Raw genomic sequence first — 21,016 nt, 5'->3', positions numbered from 1 at the left:
GGACCCTTCTTCAGACATGGAGTATGGGGTGGTCTTGACCTGGTCTGCAGAGCTGGGTATCACAGCTGCCATTTATGTACGAACACACAAAGCATGAGAGGAGGTTTTGTGAATTAACACACATCATTTGTGTATTAACACACAAAGCCTCTATTGTGGCAATTGGTCTTCTACTAAACAGCAAGTATAGCACTAATAATGTTGCAAGAGATAATCATGGACTCAGCCTCTTAATTCATAATCATGTTCTTGTCCTTTAGCAATATCGGATGGTCATTCAGTCTACTGAGTCTATGGCAGCTTTCAGAGAATTTCTATTAGTTTCAATTCTTCCGTAATTCCCGTACATATCCAAAAGATTGTGTTAACAGAGAAACATAGAAAATAGGTGAACGCGTAGGCCATTTGGCCCTTCAAGCCAGCAATATGATCATGGCTGATCATCCAGAATCAGTACCCCATGCCTGCTTTCTTCCCATATCCCTTGATTCCGTTAGCCCTAAGAGCTATATCCAACTCTCTCTTGAAAACATCCAGTGAATTGTCCTCCACTGCCTTCTGTGGCAGACAATTCCACAGATTCACAACTCTCTGGGTGAAAAAGTTTTTCCACATCTCAGTCCTAATGTGTGGGGATCGCTGGTCGGTGCGGACTCGGTAGGCCAAAGAGCTGTTTACGCGCTGTGTCTCTAAACTAAACTAAACTAAACTAAACTACAGTAAACCCTCGCCATATCGGACTTCCTTATAGCGGAGTTTGGTTATAACGGACCGAGGCTCTCGTTGCATCACAAAAATGAACAAAAAGTGCTGGAGTAAAAGTAACTCTGTGACCTTTATTTTAGGCAGGTTGCCACCTGTCTGCATTGTGAAAGACTCTTTTCAATCACCTCCTCCATTGATTGAGCTGCTTTGTGAGAGATAGTAAGTGTCTTAATGATAATTATGTGGACACTTCACTTCAAGTAGGACAAAGGGGACTGATTGAAGTGTTACTCTGACTGTTACCAGCGTCACTCCTCTCTTGAACATAGTCTGTCTCCAGCAACAAAGATTGGGAGACAGTGAATCGTTTTAAAGAACTTAACATTTACAAGAAAGAAACCCCGTTTCACTTCTATACTCACCAAAATATGTGGTATCAATAATGACAACGTGAAGATTAAAATAGCACTGCAGATACAATACAATACAATACAATACAATACAATATATCTTTATTGTCATTGTACAGGGGTACAACGAGATTGGGAATGCGCCTCCCATACGATGCAATAAATTAATTAGCTAGTCAGTATTAATTTAAACAACCCAATGAAACAAATTGGAACAGTTTTAAAACAGAATAAAGTGAAAGTAGATCTGTGCCGGTTCACTGTGCGATGTGACCATCCGGCTCAGCAGGACCGGTTCATAGCAGCTATGGCCCTGGGGATGAAGCTGTTCCTGAGTCTGGAGGTGCGGGCGTAGAAGGCCTTGTATCGTCTGCCCGAAGGTAGAAGTTCGAACAGACTGTTGCAGGGGTGTGAAGAGTCTTTGTGGATGCTGGTGGCTTTTCTGAGGCATCGTGTGTTGTAGATGCCCTCCAAGGCTGGTAGCTGTGCTCCGATGGTCCTCTGAGCTCTCTGGACTACCCGCTGAAGAGCTTTCCTCTCTGCCTCCGTGCAGCTGAGGTACCACACAGGGATGCCATGTGTTAGGATGCTCTCTATGGTGTAGCGGTAGAAGGTTGCCAGCAGCAGTTGGGGTAGACCAGACTTTTTCAGTGTTCTTAGGTAGAACAGTCGCTGCTGTGCCTTCTTGACCAGCGCAGCAGTGTTATTGGACCATGTTAGGTCCTCCGAAATGTGAGTGCCCAGAAACTTGAAGCTGGACACTCTCTCCACACTGTCCCCGTTGATTGTCTTATTTAATTGACAGGGTATAAAGATGGAATGAAATTGAAATTTAGTAGTTTCTTTGGTGCAGTTAAATTGTTTTTCTCCCAGTTGTGTGACCTTATTGAAACCGTTAATATCCGAAGAAGGCAAGGCAGGATAGATGTTCTCCTGAGTGGGAGAATTTCAAAAGGGGACATAGCAATAAGAGAAGGAGACAATCAGTTTGGAGGCAGGTAGGACATGAACTGTTGATCTTTTCCATGTTTTCACATCCCAGTCGAACCCACCTGCTATAGTGATTTCAAAATCTACCCCCTCCCCATAACCACCTCCCAACCATGGTTGCTCCAATTTGAGGAAGAACAGGGCAGTCCAAGTAAATGTTTAGGTTTCACCAGTATCAACAGAACAAATCATCTGCTCATTTATATCATTTTTGTTTGTACAACACGGCCTTGTGAAGATTTGCTGCGACATTTTCCTCTACGATAGCAATGACCATTTGTCAAACAAATTTCACTTTGTGGACTTATGTGAGATGATATATAAATGAATCAGATTTGTATTCGGCTTCTGAAATACAGTTCGATTAATTGGGAAGGAATTCCTTGGCATCTTTTCATCCGTTAACAAAGCTTGAAAAGAACGTAACTTGCCTGAAACTCATCTGTCTGAATATTGGTCAAAAGTATCATGTAAGCATCTCTTCCTTGATTTTAAACATAGTTATAGAGTGATACAGCGTGGAAACAGGACCTTCGGCCCAATTTGCCCACACTGGCCAACATGTCCCAGCTACACTAGTCCCACCTGCCCGCGTTTGGTCCATATCCTTCCAAACCTGTCTTATCTATCTACCTGTCTAACTGTTTCTTAAATGTTGGGGTAGTCTCTGCCTCAACTACCTCCTCTGGCAGCTTGTTCCATACACCTACCACCCTTTGTGTGAAAAAGGTACCCATCAGATTCCTATTAAATCTTTTCCCCTTCATCTTAAACCCTATGTCCTCTGGTCCTCGACTCACCTACTCTGGGCAAGAGACTCTGTGCATCAACCCGATCTATTCCTCTCAAGATTTTATACACCTTTATAAGATCACCCCTCATCCTCCTGCGCTCCAAGGAATAGAATCCCAGCCTACGCAACCTCCCCCTCCAGTCCTGTCAACATCCTCATAAATCTACCCTGTACCCTTTCCAGCTTGACAACATCTTTCCTATAACATGGTGCCCAGAACTGAACACAATACTTTAAATGCAGTCTCACCAACGTCTTATACAACTGCAACATGACCTCCCAACATCTATACTCAATACTCGGACTGATGAAGCCCAATGTGCCAAAAGCCTTTTTGACCACCTTATCCACCTGCGACTCGACTTTCATGGAACCATGCACCTGCACTCCTAGATCCCTCTGCTCTACAACACTCCTCATAGCCCTACCATTCACTGTGTAGCACTTGAAATACTGATCTTTACATTTTTAGAGGTGCTGGGATAGGCCGCATTGGCGCATACCGTCACACGAAAAGCACTGGTTATGGTGGAGATCCACACATTGTGAATAAAGATCTGAAACTTAGGAGTCAGATTGTGCTAAGCAATCAATGAGTAATGCATGTAAGTTCAACACGAAACACCCAGTGACTCATTGGAGCTCACCAACTGAGATTTTTAGTTCTGTTTTGCACCTTCCTCGAAACACACCTGCTTTTCGTCAGCAATTATTAGTCCCGCCAACTAAACGGGGGTCACATGATTTTTGTTGGCAAGACCTGGCATTCATCTTAGTGTTGGTGAACTGCACGTACCTTTACAATATTTACCAAGCTATATTTTCCATATTTATTCTGTAACCTAAACACTGTTAATCCTGTCATGAAATGGCACCCATCCATTCCCTCAACAGATGCCGCCTGGCTCACTGGGTTGCTCCAGCACTTTGTTTAGTTTAGTTTAGAGCATGGAAACAGGCCTTTCGGCCTACCGAGTCCACACCAACCAGCGATCCCCATACAATAGGACTATCCTACACACTAGGGACAATTTGCAATATTTACTGAAGCCTTGTAACCTACAAACCTTCACGTCTTTGGAGCGTGGGAGGAAATCGGTGCACCCCGGTCACAGGCAGAATGCACAAACTTCGTACAGAGAGCAGCCGTGGTCAGGATCGAACCTAGGTCTCTGCCGCTGTAATGCAGGAACTCTACCGCTGTGCCACCGTGCCCACGTGTTTTGCTCAAGATTCCTGCATCTGCAGTTCCTTGTAAAACTGTCACTATCTATCATATCATATCATATCATATATATACAGCGTGGAAACAGGCCTTTTCGGCCCACCAAGTCCGCGCCGCCCAGTGATCCCCGCACATTAACACTATCCTACACCCACTAGGGACAATTTTTTACATTTACCCAGCCAATGAACCTACAAACCTGTACGCCTTTGGAGTGTGGGAGGAAACCGAAGATCTCGGAGATCTATTCACGTTATTCTCAATATGATCATGCAAACCAGGTCCACTCACTCTTGCCTTATCCAACTGTGCATCGTTAGGGATGGTTTCATCATTTGGGTAAATTGGTGTCCCTATTTTTATTTTTCTAAGCTGATATTAGTACAGGCTTAATGAGCAGAAAGGCTGCCTCCTATGCTCCAATAATTCTCTGAAGTGTTTCCGTAGACCTGCAGTAAATCTACAATTTTGTTAATGGAGTTCTTTATAAATTATATTAGACTCAGAATGCATCTTACTGATGGGCTTTAAACCTGATCTAGGAACTGGTTATGGAATAAATATAATTTTCAATACCTAATAAAAATGTTGAAATATGAATGGAATTAATTCAATACATACACTGGAAGCAAAGTCTTCAATCCGTACTTCTGTGAATATAATTTAGTTTAGAGATACAGCGTGGAAACTGGCCCTTCGGCCTCCGAATCTACACCGACCAACGATCCCCACACATTAACACTACTCTACACACACTAGGGACAATGTACATTTACACCAAGCCAATTAACCTACAAACCTGTACGTCTTTGGAGTGTGGCAGGAAATTGGAGCACCCGGGGAAAACCCACGTGATCACGGGGAGAACGTACAAACACCGTACAGACAGCACCTGCAGTCAGCATCGAACCCGGGTCTCTGGCACTGTAAGCGCTGTAAGGCAGTAACTCTACCACTGCGCCACCTATGGTTGACTCTGATTTAGACATCCGCTCTTATCACTGAAGCTTGTCCACTTGAGGATAATAGCTTCTAACAATGACTGTATTTTTTCCTGTGCTGGAGTTTTTCTCATTCACAAGATCATAAACATGTCAAACCAATTAAAAAAAAAAAGAAATAAAATCTCTGTCTAGAACATTTTATTTTGTATCCATCTTTGACAGGAGGTGGGAGCCAGGACTGATGTTTGCAGAAACCATCGTCCCTCTGCCAAAAAAGTCACAAAACCGACCAGGAGAATTTTGGATATCCTTAGAGGGCAGAGGGTAATTGCAAGGTCAGACGTTGATGGCTTTTATTATCCAGGTAAGAGAATCTCAATATTTCCTCTGTGCATCTAAGAAATCTATTCAGAGGCTTAGACCCTCTAATCACCAAGAGGTGCAAGATTGCTCAACATTATGTTTTCATCAATAAATGAATAACCGCGGGCGGCACGGTAGCGTAGCGGTAGAGCTACTGCCTTACAGCACCAGTGACCCGAGTTCGATCCAAGTGCTGTCTGTCGGGAGTTTGTACGTTCTCCCCGTGACCTGCACGGGGGGTTTTCTCCAAGATCTTCCATGAGTATAGAAGTTGGGAGGTCATGTTGCAGATGTATAAGACGTTGGTGAGGTCACATTTAGAGTTTTGTCTTCTGTTCTGGGCACGGTGTCATAGGAAAGATGTTGTCAAGCTGAAAAGGGTACAGAGAAGACTTACGAAGATGTTGCCAGGATTAGAGGATCTGAACGATAGGTAGAGGTTGAGTAGGCTGGGACACTATTCCTTGGAGCGCAGGAAGATGAGGGGTGATCTAATAGAGGTGTATAAGATCATGAGAGGAATCGATCCGGTACAGAGTCTCTTGCCCAGAGTAGGTGAATCAAGGACCAGAGGACATAGGTTTAAGGTGAAGGGGAAAAGTTTTTTGTTGGAATCTGAAGGGTCACTTTTTCACACAAAGGGTGGTGGATGTATGGACAAGCTGTCAGAGGAGGTAGTTGATGCAGGGTCTATCTCAATATTTAACAGACAGTTAGACAGGCATATGGCTATGACAGGTTTGGATGGATATGGACCAAATGCTGGCAGGTGGGACTAGTGTAGCTGGGACGTATTGGCCGGTGTGGGCAGGTTGGGCTGATTCCACACTGTATCACCCCCACTGAATCTTTGATTTCCTCCAAAGATGTACAAGTTTGTACGTTAATTGGCTTTGTATAAATGTAAACATTGTCCCTAGTGTGTGTAGGGTAGTGTTAATGTACGGGGATTGCTGGTTGGCGCGGACACAGTGGCTGAAGGGCCTGTTTCCGCGCTGCATCTCTAAACTAAACTAAATTAAATGACGATGAACATGTTTGTAATAATGAGATGTAAAGCATAAAACACGCATTTACTCTTTATCAGTAGCAGCCTGAAATAATTACATCATTATTTAATTCTGATTTCCACTTGAAATTCTGATTGTTGTAATCAGTGCTGGTCACTTATTCAGGCCACTTATGCATTCAGTCCAAACCTGATCCAAAGCAAAAGGCTTCACATTTTCCCTACACTTGACTTATCCTAATAATCACCGTAATTTCTGATGTGACATTGGTTTATTTGAAGGTGACAGAGCAAGATATTTACTAAAAGTAGAGGACATACAAGATAATATCAAGAATATTATTGTGAATTGGATAAAGAATAGCTGGGTTGTTCGGCTGACGTAACCTGGATCTAGATCATTGATCACAGTGCACAAATTTGGATCCTATTGGGCTTGGTTTGGATAGCCAGGATATACGTACATCCTACACATTTTAGCAATGAGTTTTTTCAAACATATGTGAATGTTTGGATATTCCCGATATTTATTAGAGTTATTATACTATCCCTATGGTTTATGGAAAATTAGATTCAATTGCATATTTATTATTTGGGTCCTGTGCCACCAATTACAGCCATTAATGTGTATCAAAAATAGAATGTTCTTGCTGTTAAATCTTGAGAGGCTCACGTTATCATGAGGGTATCACAAAATGCTGGAGTGAGTAACTCAGCAGGTCAGGCAGCATTTCAGGAGAGAAGGAATGGGTGACGTTTCGGGTCGAGACCGTTGAGTATGATCCCATTAACATCTCCATTCCACATCGGGGTGAGGTCCCCCCACAATGTGGTCTTCTCTTCATTGGAGAACCTAATGCAGATTGAATGACTGCTTTGCGGATCGCCTGTATTCTTCCCACAGGAGTGACTTTGAGCATTATGGTGCCTGCCAGTTTAATTCTCCATCCCACTCGCATTCTGTCTCATCAGTCTGCGGCCTCCTGTGCTGTTATGATGAAGTTTAATTCCTTGAATAATTCACTTTTATTTGATAAGCCCACAAGCTAGATTGAATGTTCTCCTTTCTATTATTTCACCTAATTGCATCTGCTTTTAAAGACATTTAACTGCACATATTCACTACGAGATAGAGGGGTTAATCACCAAATTATTCATTACAACGTTTCCTGCACCTAAAACTATGCAATACCATCAAGGTGCATATTATTTATTAAACAGTAACTTCATAGAATGTATCTGCTGGGCATTCATATGGTGATAGGCATTCTCGTTTTTGAAGTTCCAAATGTTTTTTTTTAATGCTCTGACTTTGAAGTATCAGTATCAGGCTTCGGGTTAATACTTTTGCATCATTTCTACTATGTTGAGAGACTGGCTTGCTCATGTTAACAGCATCTCATATTGCGCTTGGGCAGCTTACAACCCAGTGGTATGAATGTTGACTTCTCTAACTTCAAGTAACCCTTGCTTTCCCTCTCTCTCAATCCCTCCCCCATCCTAGTTCTCCGACCAGTTTTTCTGTCCTCCTGATTAAATGTTATTGGTTGTACGCCTCGTTGTCACCTTCACCTCAGCGAATAATGATCCATTCTACATTTTCCTTGATCTTTGATCTCTCGTTTTCACATCTTACCCTTCCATATCTCTATGTGTCCCTCTCCCCTGACCCTCAGTCCGAAGTAGGGTCTTGACCCGAAACGTCACCCATTCCTTCTCTCCAGGGATGCTGCCTGTCCCGCTGAATTACTCCAGCATTCTGTGTCTATCTTCGGTGTAAACCAGCATCTGCAGTTCCTTCCTGCACATGTTATTTTTCTGTTCTTCCTGACAGAAATATGTTTTGAAGGAGTAAAAATTACCTTGTAATGATGCAGATAAGAACCAAATTATATAGCTGTGGAACTATTACTGGGTGCCTCTGCTTTACTCCCTCCAACAGGCTGCATCTGCTTTTGGATGAAGCTGCTTGCATGAGATAAATCAAAGTGATTACTTTTCCCCATTCATTACAAACCTGCACAATAATATCAAACAGTCAATGAAAAAAGCAACCCCTATTGTATTCATCAAGAAAAATATGTACCGCACAGAGTCATGAACAGGCATTTTAATGTTAATGTCTTTGTTTAGTTTTTGGTTTAATATAAGAAGGAATTTATTTAGTCAGAGGGTGGTGAATCTGTGGAATTCATTGCCGCAGAAGGCTGTGGAGGCCAAGTCAATTAATATTTTTAAAGCAGTGATTGATCGATTCTTGATTTGTATGGGGAGAAGGCAGGAGAATGGGGTTGAGAGGGAAAGATAGATCAGCCATGATTGAATGGCAGAGTAGACTTGATGGACTGAATGGCCTAATTCTGCACCTATACCTTATGAACTTTAGAGATATAGCATGGACAATAGACAATAGACAATAGGTGCACGAGGAGGCCATTCGGCCCTTCGAGCCAGCACCGCCATTCCATGTGATCATGACTTATCATTCTCAATCAGTACCCTGTTCCTGCCTTCTCCCCATACCCCCCGACTCCGCTATCCTTAAGAGCTCTATCTAGCTCTCTCTTGAATGCATTCAGAGAATTGACCTCCACTGCCTTCTGTGACAGAGAATTCCACAGATTCACAACTCTCTGACTGAAAAAGTTTTTCCTCATCTCAGTTCTAAATGGCCTACCCCTTATTCTTAAACTGTGGCCCCTTGTTCTGGACTCCCCCAACATTGGGAACATGTTTCCTGCCTCTAACGTGTCCAACCCCTTAATAATCTTATACGTTTCGATAAGATCTCCTCTCATCCTTCTAAATTCCAGTGTATACAAGCCTAGTCGCTCCAGTCTTTCAACATATGATAGTCCCGCCATTCCGGGAATTAACCTAGTAAACCTACGCTGCACGCCCTCAATAGCAAGAATATCCTTCCTCAAATTTGGAGACCAAAACTGCACACAGTACTCCAGGTGCGGTCTCACTAGGGCCCTGTACAACTGCAGAAGGACCTCTTTGCTCCTATACTCAACTCCTCTTGTTATGAAGGCCAACATTCCATTGGCTTTCTTCATTGCCTGCTGTACCTGCATGCTTCCTTTCAGTGACAGGAAACTGGCACATCAGCCCGCCGAGTCCATGCCGACCATCGATCACCTGTTCACACTAGTTCTCTGTTATCCCACTTTCTCATCCACTCCCTACACACTTTGAGCAATTTTACTTGGGCTAATTAACCTACAGACCCGTATGTCTTTAGGATGTGGGACAGGAATCTGAGCACACGGAGGAAACCCATGCGGTCAAAGGGAGAACAGGGAACTCAGTTTGCATGTAGGAAGGAACTGTAGATGCTGGTTTAAACCGAAGATAGACACAAAATGCTGGAGTAACTCAACGAAACAGACAGCATCTCTGTAGACATGTTTTGGGTCAAGACCCTTCTTCAGAATGAAAGTCACGGGAAAACGAGTTTGAATATGATTTCTCTAACTTCAAGTAACCCCTGCAATTCCTCTCTCTCCATCCCTCCCCCACCCAAGTCACACTAGGTTTTCGTTCTCACCAGGCAAACAGCTAACAAATGGCCTGTTTCCCATATCCTTGTTACTTTTCTGCATATCTTTCATTCATTTGTTCTATATCTCTCTACATCATCGTCTATATCTGTTGATTCACTTTCCCGTGACTTTCAGTCTGAAGAAGGGTCTTGACCAAAAGCGTTACCCATTCCTTCTCTCCAGAGATGCTGCCTGTCCCGCTGAGTTACTCCAGCATTTTGTGTCTATTTTCGGTTTAAACCAGCATCTGCAGTTCCTTCCCACATGCAAACTCAACACAGGCAGCACCCGAGGTTAGAATTGAACCTGGGTTTCTGGTGCCAGGTTGGGGCACCCCTTACAAGCTGTCATTTACATACTCAATATATAGTATACATACTTATATACTCAAAGGAATATCCATCCATGCAGCAAATTTACTATAATACGATACAATAGAACTTTATTTATCCCAGAAGGGAAATTGATCTGCCAACAGCCATAAAAACACAAAATAGATGAAAATAGACATGTGGAAAGACTGGGGGAATGTGCAAAGATTGGGGCGGGGGGGGGGGGGGGGTGGTGGGAGGGGAAGGGAGTCAGTCTCAGTCTCAGTCTACCCCACGACAGAAGGGGGAGGAGTTGTAAAGCTTAATAGCCACAGGGAAGAAAGATCTCTTGTGGCGTTCTGTGCTGAATCTTGGTGGAACCAGTCTGCTGCTGAAGGTGCTCCTCAGGTTGGCCAGTGTGTCATGGAGGGGGTGAGCTGTATTGTCCAATATCTGAGTACTTATCATCTCTTTGCTTTATCTCTGCTCCTCTTTAGGCATTGTCACCAGGTGTGTTGGCGTCAGAAAAGCATTGATTGATTTCACCAAAGGAGATACTCAGATGATACCAACTCAGTTCTTAATCCAGATTGGAGGAGCTGTACCATGCCCCCCATTGAAAGTAAGGGACATAAACTACTACGATATTCCTGTTACTTTTAACTGGTAGTGTTGGCTATGGGATATTTTATTTTTTGGTTTTTTTTAAATTAACAATGCGGATTGATAAATTTCTAGGATCACTTTATTACATGTCACTGCAGATTGCCTACCAGCAAAAACAGCCGCTATTGTGAGTTAATTATTTTTTGGGGGGAAACTCTACTGGCAGTGTAAAGTGGTGCAGCATTTAAACAAGAGGGCAGATTTATAAACTGGAATTTGTAGCCATGAAAGATTTCGAGACTTTTTAAATGGATGGAGTGAGGGGACTAGGAGAACACATGATGTAATGAAGCTTTTGTGGAGTATTTGTGGAGGCAACTTGGCGGTGAAGAGTGGCGCTAATCAGCACCAGGATGCTAACTGTGCAATGCCCTGGAGCTACACATGATGGTGGCACCAGTCTGGATCACAGTTCTCCATGTGTTGATAAATCAAGTTCTTTACCTTCAGTCTGAATAATCACACGTGATACTGGATGAGCACATCAGATTTATTCCACCATGGGGTTCTTCCTGTGAGGAGCTCCAGACACAATACTAGTGTCTGAAAAGATCTCAACTCAGGGGAGGGGAAGAACAACTTTTTCCACAATTGTTTACTTTTTTTATACAGAAAGGAAAAAGGGGCGTAACAGATAAAATTAAGGACCAATTACAAATCTAATACAATTCCCATGGTTACAGAGAAATCAAAAATCACTCAGTTGTTGGAGATGGTCCCAGCGAGATCCCTTAAATAATTTCAGCAGGATTCAGCCGTGCTTCCCCAGCCGGGGTAGTACGTACCTGGAACAGGGCTACGGGAAGTAATTTGACCCATGTAATTCCCATTTCAGCCTGTAGTTGGCCAATTTACTTTTAAGGTCTGATTAACCCTTTCAACTAGTCCGGCAGCCTGAGGTCTGTAGGTACAATGCAACTATTACTGGATGCCCATCTGGGTACCGAATTCCTTGTTTATTTGACCCATGAAATAAGAGCCGTTGTCTGAACTTAATCGGTTTGGAATTCCATACCTGGGAATAATCTCATTTATTAGGTAAAACAACAAAATAAACCGTCTCAACTACAACAAAATATCAATATCTCTAATTAACTATATCAACTAATAGCATAGATTCTCAGTGTCACCTCTGGTTCTCTCAAAAGTGTTAAGGTAGAGGGATAAAATCAGTCTTTTTATTGCGACGGTATTCACTGGCACAAAGTATTGGCACCGCTTTAAAAAATGTAAGGTCATTATTCCGTTTTCTGTCCGCGTGACGCATATGTTTATTAATCCTGTGTTCTGGCACATTTATGTCGACAAATAAAGCGTTGACTTTAGACTTCACTTTAGACTTCAGAAATGCAGCGCGGTAACAGACCCTTCGGCCCACCGAGTCCGTGCCGACCTGCAATCACCACCTATACTAGCACTATCCCACACACTGGAGACAATTTGCTATCTTACCAATTAACCTATAAACCTGTGTGTCTTTGGAAACAGGCCCTTCAGACCAACATGCCCCATCTAACGTCCTATCTGCCTACGTTTGGCCCATAACCATCTAAACCGATCCTATCCATGTACCCATCTAGATGCTTCTTAAACATTGCGATAGTACCTGCCTCAAACTACCTCAGCCAGCAGTTCGTTCTATACATCCACCACCCTTTGTGTAAAAAAAAAAGTTACTCATCAGTAACTCAAAAGTTACTCATCAGTAACTCATTCCAATGAAATCTTTCCCCCTCACCTTAAACTTATGACCTCTGTTTATGATTCCTTTACTCTGGGCAAAAGAGTCTGTGCGTTTACCCTATTTATTCTTCCCATGATTTTTGTATACCTCTTTAAGATCACCCCTCATCCTCCTGTGCTCCAAGGAATAAAGTCCGAGCCTGCTCAACCTCTCCGTATAGCTATGGTATCCCTGCAGCACAGGCAAAATGAAATCAGAAAGCATTGGCAATACACAGCAGACCAGGCAGCGTCTGTGGAGTACAGAGTTAACATGTTAGGGTCAAACCTTCTTCAGAGTCGCTTCATGCATGTTGCTGGCTGACTGACCGAATACTGAGCCCAACAGAAATTACCCCCGTGGGCATGGTTACTGGTTCATTAGACTCTGCAGTGTGTAAAACGATATGATACGATTGAACTTTATTCGTTCCAGGAGGGAAATTCGTCTACCAACAGTCACAACACACAACAGGTACACAAAAACTTGAAATAAAAAATAAATGAAAAGTGAAGAAAGAAAGACAAGTGGCTGTTGGCTGGCTGCTGTGTGCACAGCGTCTTAACCAGAACGAACGAACGAACAAACAAACAAACAAACACAGACTTATCCCCTGGGCAGAGGATTCTAAAACTGGAGTGCCCCCCCTTCCCCTACACCAGGTCCCCGTTTGTTCTCCCAACGACCCTCACGGTGGTCCCCCCATGCCGGGTTCAATAGACAATAGACAATAGACAATAGGTGCAGGAGGAGGCCATTCGGCCCTTCGAGCCAGCACCGCCATTCAATGTGATCATGGCTGATCATTCTCAATCAGTACCCCGTTCCTGCCTTCTCCCCATACCCCTGACTCCGCTATCCTGAAGAGCTCTATCTAGCTCTCTCTTGAATGCATTCAGAGAATTGGCCTCCACTGCCTTCTGAGGCAGAGAATTCCACAGATTCACAACTCTCTGACTGAAAAAGTTTTTCCTCATCTCAGTTCTAAATGGCCTACCCCTTATTCTTAAACTGTGGCCCCTTGTTCTGGACTCCCCCGACATTGGGAACATGTTTCCTGCCTCTAAAGTGTCCAACCCCTTAATAATCTTATACGTTTCGATAAGATCTCCTCTCATCCTTCTAAATTCCAGTGTATACAAGCCTGGTCGCTCCAGTCTTTCAACATATGGCAGTCCCGCCATTCCGGGAATTAACCTAGTAAACCTACGCTGCACGCCCTCAATAGCAAGAATATCCTTCCCTCACATTTGGAGACCAAAACTGCACACAGTACTCTTCCGCTCCCCCGCTCACGCTCATCGACCGCCGGTTGCGGGTCGATCGTGAGGCCCCACTGCTGCCGCCGAAGCACCCTCTGCCGTTGAGTGCAGTGCCTTCAGATCCTGCTGACAAGCGTATTCCCTGATGGCAGAATGATGAAATTGGCACCTGCAGGATACACGTGTGAGATGCAGAATGGCTGAGTAAGCTGCCCATCCCTGTGGCAGCTGGAAACGCTGCAGAGATTCAAGGCTGCTGACAGCCAGCCGCAGGCAATGCCATTCCTGTGGAGACGGCTCCTCGGAGATCTATTCCCGGCAGTCAATGCCTCATAAACTCGGTGAAGCAAACATTGTCTTGTTTAACAATCGCTGCAGCTTTCAATTACGCGGCAAGCCAAGTCCGAGTTCTGTGTTCCTTCTCTGTCGCGTAGCAAACATTAGTGCGAGAGGGGATTTTAGGTCACAGCGGCTGGGTATTTCAATTTAGTTAATTAAATAAATCTGGGATTGAAAGGCTCATGGCGAACACAAAAACTACTTGGGTGTTGCACCAATCCATCTGCCTCACTAAATTTCTCGGAGGAGAAAACCTGCCATCCTTTCACAAAACAAAATCACGGAATGCTGAAAGACTTGAAAGGGTGCAGAGAAGATTTACAAGGAGGTTACCAGGACTCAAGGCCCTGAGCTATAGGGAGAGGTTGAGCAGGCTAGGATTCTATTACTTGGAGCACAGGAGGATGAGGGGTGATCTTATGGAGGTGCACAAAATCATGAGAGGAATAGATCGGGTAGACGCACAAAGTCCCTTGCCCAGAGTAGGGGAATCATGAACCAGGGGACATAGGTGTAACGTGAGTGGGGAAAGATTTAATAGGAGCCTGAGGGGTAACCTTTTCACACAAAGGGCGGTGGGTGTATGGAGCAAGCTGCCAGAGGAGGTAATTGAGGCAGGGACTATCGCAATGTTTAAGAAACATCTAGACAGGAACATGGATAGGACAGGTTTAGAGGGATATGGGCCAAATGCAGGCAGGTGGGACTCGTGTAGATGGGACATGTTGGCCGGTGTGGGCAAGTTGGGCCGATGGGCCTGTTTCCGCACAGTACGACTCTGTGACTCTATGACTCAGCTGGTCGAGCAGCAGTGGGGAGAGAATCAAGTTGACATCGGCTTAAGGACGCTTCAATGGAACTGGAAAAGCGAGAAGCAGAATTCTGGGCCTGACGGCAATGTGCCCGGAATCCAAATCAAACCCATGGCCAGAGTCACTGGGGTACTAGACTCTGCTGTGTGTCAAACATGCAGTGCCTCACATACCAGCATGCTGCCTGGAATAGAGGGTTTCAGCTACAAGGAGTGGTTGGATAAACTTGGATTGTTTTCTCTGGAGTGTTGGAGGTTGCGGGGAGACCTGATAGAGGTGTATAAAATTATGAGAGGTATAAGTAGGGTAGATGGTCAGAACCTGTATCCCAGCGTGGAAATGTCCAACATGACAACACCCTTGTGGACTGAACAGAGGTGTCCTGCAAAGCCATTATTCAATTTGCATTTGGGTTCTCTAAAGTAGGAGTAGGACAATATCGTGAGTACTGAATCCAGTGCAGTAAATTGGAAGAAGTACAAATGAATTACTGTCATATTTAGAAGGGCTGTTTAAGTCCGTGCATGATGGGAATGGAAGGGTCAAAAGGGCAGGAGTTGCATCTCGTACGATTGAGGAGGAGAGGGGTTGCTTAATATTTTATTGTCATTGAGTCACACAGTGTGGAAACAGGTCCTTCGGCCCAACTTGCCCAGGCCGACCACTATGCCCATGTAAGATAGTCCCACTTGCCCATATCCTGCCAAACCTATCCTATCCATGTACCTGTCTAAATGCTTCTTAAACGTTGCGATAGCACCTGTCTCATCTACCTCCTCTGGCAGCTCGTTCCATACACCCACCATCCTTTGTGTAAAACAATTTACCCCTCAAGTTCCTATCACCTTAAACCTACAGTATGTCCTGTGGTTCTCGATTCCCCTACTCTGGACAACAGACTTTGTGTGTTTACCCTCTCGTGATTTTGTACACCTCTATAAGATCATCCCCTGATCCTCCTGTGCTCCAAGGAATAATATCCTAGCCTGCTCAACCTATCCCTATAGCTCAGGCCCAACAGCTTCACAGCTTATTAGACAAGGACAAATAGATCTGGGGAATTGCAGAGGACATTATCGCTTTGGAAAGCTGAAGTGGAGGGGAAGGGAGGATGCAAAGGAAGCGGGTGAAAATTATGGAGGATGATCCATGGATTTGGAGCTCCCTGCAATGCAAGAGGGATCCTCTTGCCAAGTTGCCATCGTGATCCAGTCTGGGTGAGAAGGGACTCCAAAACCACGGCCCTGAAATAGCCTCACTCAGTGGTTCCCAACCAAGATGTGGGACCCTCTCAGAAGTGGAGAATAGTAAATGGATCAGGAAGGGATTGCAAAGATTACAAGGAGTCGGTGAGGTTTTAATGACATAGAGGTAATTTAGTTAGCAAACACTTAAAATTAAAAAAATTAAATAGAGAGAAAAATAGAGAGGGGCCACAGTTTAAGAATCAGGGGTAGGCCATTTAGAACGGAGATGAGGAAAAACATTTTCAGTCAGAGAGTTGTAAATCGGTGGAATTCACTGCCTCAGAAGGCAGTGGAGGCCAATTCTCTGAATGCATTCAAGAGAGAGCTAGATAGAGCTCTTAAGGATAACGGAGTCCGGGGGTATGGGGAGAAGGCAGGAACGGGGTACTGATTGAGAATGATCAGCCATGATCACATTGAATGGTGGTGCTGGCTCGAAGGACTGAATAGCCTACTCCTGCACCTATTGTCTATTGTCTATTGAAATATTCACTGTTGTCTTCTTCTTTCGTGTCCATCAGCCATGTTTCAAATGTTACATCACTGTCATTTTCCGTCCTGAAAAGGGCGCAAGCTTCCGGCAACAATCAGTGGGAGCCATCACTTGTACGATAGATGATGGTGGTGGCAGAATTAGCTCAGGACACTTCCAGTTTCCAGCCCCACGACGTGGGCGCTTCTGCTATGGAGCCTTCACAGTTGTAAATAGCTGGAATTCAATGCGAATCCCCTGGTCAGTGCCAGTTGTTTAAAAGGGGGACTCCAGGACATCTTCAAATGTTTATAGGGGAGAGATTATGATTCATCAAATATGCACCAGTGGGACATTTGTTTAAATGTCTGAAGAAGGGTCTCGACCCGAAACGTCACCCATTCCTACTCTCCAGAGATGCTGCCTGTCTCGCTGAGTTACTCCAGCATTTTGTGTCTACCTTTGTTTAAAATGGTTGGCTAGCACTTCCCTTGTGAACCAGGGGCAAGACGTAATGGACAATGCATGTTAGCCTCACCAAATGTCTGTCCGCAGATCTCATGAATGAAAATTAAAACTAAGTGTAGCTTAATCCTAAAGAAATGGAGCTTTTGCAAAGTTTCTAGTTGTTCTGAACCGATTTGTGATATGATCATTTTACATTGTTTGAGTTTGTTTATTTACAATTTAGTTTTACTTTAGAGATACAGCGTTGAAACTGGCCCTTCGGCCCACCGAATCCGCACTGGCATGTGATTCCCCGCACACTAACACACATGGGGCAATTTACATTGACACCAAACCAATTATCCTACAAACCTGTACATCTTTGGAGTGTGGGAGGAAACCGAAGATCTCGGAGAAAACCCACGCAGTCACGGGCAGAACGTACAAACTCTGTACAGACAAGCACCCATTGTCAGGATCGAACCCTGGTCTCTGGCGATGTAAGCGTTGTAAGGCAGCAACTCTATTGCATTGCCACTGTGTCACCCATTTGTCAACTAATTTTGCTACACAATTAATTTGTCGATCATGGGACTTTTATGAACTTTAAATAGTGTTGTCCGTTAAAGGATGGAATGATGCTTCTTGTTTGTATTTGAAAGTTGTTTTGAAAGAACATATAAAAAGGACCATATCACACTGTACACATGTTTCCCATTGGTTTTTCCTTTATATTTCATTCTATGTCTATCCATATTAAGATCTTCTTGTTAAGGTTCATGGTTGCCTGTGATATATTTGCAGGTGGGAGACTTTGTTTTGGTTCGTAGCAATGCACAATCAGAAAATGGTTGTTATAAGCCCGGTGTGATCGTAGCAACACCAAACAAACACAGAGCTGATGACAAGTTTTATACAGTTTTGAAATACAACAATAGAAAGGTGAGTTGTTGACATGCTTTTAAACTTGATATCTTCCCTTATAATTTCATTATTTTACAAGATAATGAGTACAAGTTAATTTGTATTGATGTGATTTCAGTTACTTTTTAATTAAGAATTTTATTAAGAACTAGACGACCAGTGGACCCATTAGGCCCAAACCTCTCCTGCATTGGTCCAGCACCCTCCCCTCCCCCACTTCAAAAGCGCACAGCAAGATCCAAGGGTATATCCGAGGCTGTGGCGGCCGGGGAGTCTCCCCCGGGGCCGGGGGTGGGTGAGGGGGGAGAGGAAAGGGGAGAGGGAGCCACTCATCCCGGCCCCGGTCGGCCATCGCGGCGGCCAGCAGCTGCAGAGAGCCTGCAAGGCGCTGCGCCATGTTCCTCCTGCCGGCGGCCATCTTCTTTGACCTTCTCTCTGCCGCCACGCTGCACCACGGCAGGAAGGTCAGGCGTGGGGCACGCGGAGACGGGCGCCGGTCCTCCCGGCGCTGCTGCGCAGCCACTCCACCGCCGGGCCCGGCAACCCTCTCCCAACTGCGCATGCGCGGATCCAGTGGCCATCTTCTTTGACCTGTCATATGTTGAAAGACTGGAGCGACTAGGCTTGTATAGACTGGAATTTAGAAGGATGAGAGGGGATCTTATCGAAACATATAAGATCATTAAGGGGTTGGACACGTTAGAGGCAGGAAACATGTTCCCAATGTTGGGGGAGTCCAGAACCAGGGGCCACAGTTTAAGAATAAGGGGTAGGCCATTTAGAACAGAGATGAGGAAAAACTTTTTCAGTCAGAGTTGTGAATCTGTGGAATTCTCTGCCTCAGAGGGCAGTGGAGGCTAATTCTCTGAATACATTCAAGAGAGAGCTAGATAGAGCTCTTAAGGATAGCGGAGTCAGGGGGTATGGGGAGAAAGCAGGAACGGGGTACTGATTGAGAATGATCAGCCATGATCACATTGAATGGCGGTGCTGGCTCGAAGGGCCGAATGGCCTACTCCTGCACCTATTGTCTATTGAATGGTGGTGCTGGCTCAAAGGGCCGAATGGCCTACTCCTGCACCTATTGTCTATTGACCTCTCTGCCGCAAATGGCGATGTTTATTTTATGGGGGATGTGTCTGAAAAACATCCAAAACGTCACACGAGTGCGCAGCAATTTGAATGAGACTTGATACTACACACCGAAGGCGAATGGTGAGTAAGGTGGGCCTAAAGTTATTGTGCTATCATGTACCGTTTTGGTTGTATTTCGGGACGATACAGATATACATACGCACATACATACAAGATGAGAGTTTTAGTATATAGATTAGGGCATTAAGTCAATGAATTAAATACAGGAAAGGTTGCTTAGGAAGGAACTGCTGGTTTACACCTGAGATAGACACAAAATGCTGGAGTAACTCAGCGGGTCAGGCAGCATCTCTGGAGGAAAGGACTCTTTGGTGACGTTTTGGGTCGAAATCCTTCTTCAGACTCAACTTCAGTCTGAAGAAGGGATTCGACCCGAAACATCATCTATTCCTTTTTTCTAGAGATGTTGCCTGACCCGCTGAGTTACTCCAACCTTTTGAGTCTATCTACAGGGAAGGCTGCTGACTTTGTGGAGCATCACACACACTTTGCTTCTTTACTAACTTTATACCCATCCCTGTTTGCAGTCCCAGGCTTTCAATAACCCTGTGTAACGTCTGATTCTAAATTGAGTCTCCATTCATATAGATGCTCGTTCGCACTATGATGATTTTAATTTTTGTTAAAATCAACTGTTTCGACCCCATCCCCCAATGTTAAGCTACTGAAGCCTCCAACTAACTAAATCGCACATCATGTTAAAATGACGCATTGCCTTATACAAACTCTCCAAATGAATAAAAACATAACCTCAAAGATATTTAAAAAGAACACATGTAACAGTAGAGTTTTAAACAGATATCACTTTGATTACAATTCAGTCGGAACTTTGTGAGTTGTACAAATCAAGTTGAGATTATCATCATATTCATACAGGTCCATGAGGTCCAGATACAATGAAAATCTTGCTTGCAGCAGCATCACAGGCCCACAGACTCAGACAACACACGAGACATGAATTAGACAAGGCAGTGAAAAGAAAATGACTGCAAAAACAAGATATCAGTGCAAAAAACATAATTCAAAAAATAAGTCCATGGTAAATTGTCCGTAACTGGATTAGAATATTATTGGCAAGAATCATCTATATATTACTAAAACTTTCATCTTGTATGTTTGTTTGTTTGTTCCAAAACGGTACACAGTAGCGCAAGAATTTTAGGCCCACCTTATTCACCATTGTCCGGCGGTGTGCAGTAGCAGGTTTCGTTCAAATTGGTGTTATATTTTTTAAGTTATTGACATTTTAAACTTTAAAAATTCACTTTTCCACTTGCCGTGCTCCCTCAGCCACGCCACATTTGTTTGTTCCCGAAATACAGGCAAAATGGTACATGATAGCGCAACAATTTTAGGCGCACCTTACTCACCACTGCCCTGCAGTGTGCAGTAGCAAGGTTCGTTCAAATTGGTGTTATATTTTAAAAGTTATTGACATTTTAAACTTTAATAAATCCCTTTTCCACTTGCTGTGCCCAAGATGGCTGCCCGGGGCGGGACCTGCCCGAGTGATGGGAGTGGCGGCCAATGAGGGGAGGGGGGGTGAGGAGAGCGGAAGAGGCGGGACTGGAAGGAGGGAGGGGCCGGGACCCTCACCAGTGACGGGACCGGCGGCCAATGAGGGGTGGGGGGGTGGAGCGGAAGAGGCGGGATCTACCGTGATGGCCGCCC

General features: G+C 44.3%; 1 protein-coding gene across 1 annotated transcript in view; it reads left to right on the top strand.

Annotated features, from left to right (window-relative positions):
• The window catches only part of LOC144595463 (von Willebrand factor A domain-containing protein 3B-like), a 144,049-nt gene that overhangs the window by 104,790 nt on the left and 18,243 nt on the right, over positions 1–21,016 (top strand). The window contains exons 23-25 of the mRNA XM_078402975.1: positions 5,290–5,431; positions 10,796–10,920; positions 18,071–18,208. Coding sequence (XP_078259101.1) covers positions 5,290–5,431; positions 10,796–10,920; positions 18,071–18,208 — 405 coding nt within the window. The remainder of the gene's footprint in view (positions 1–5,289; positions 5,432–10,795; positions 10,921–18,070; positions 18,209–21,016) is intronic.

This window comes from Rhinoraja longicauda, chromosome 7 (assembly GCF_053455715.1).
Source record: "Rhinoraja longicauda isolate Sanriku21f chromosome 7, sRhiLon1.1, whole genome shotgun sequence".
In the NCBI taxonomy this organism is placed as follows: Eukaryota; Metazoa; Chordata; class Chondrichthyes; order Rajiformes; family Arhynchobatidae; genus Rhinoraja; species Rhinoraja longicauda.
Note: the sequence above shows the minus strand (reverse complement) of the source record. Positions and strands in the feature narration are given on the sequence as shown.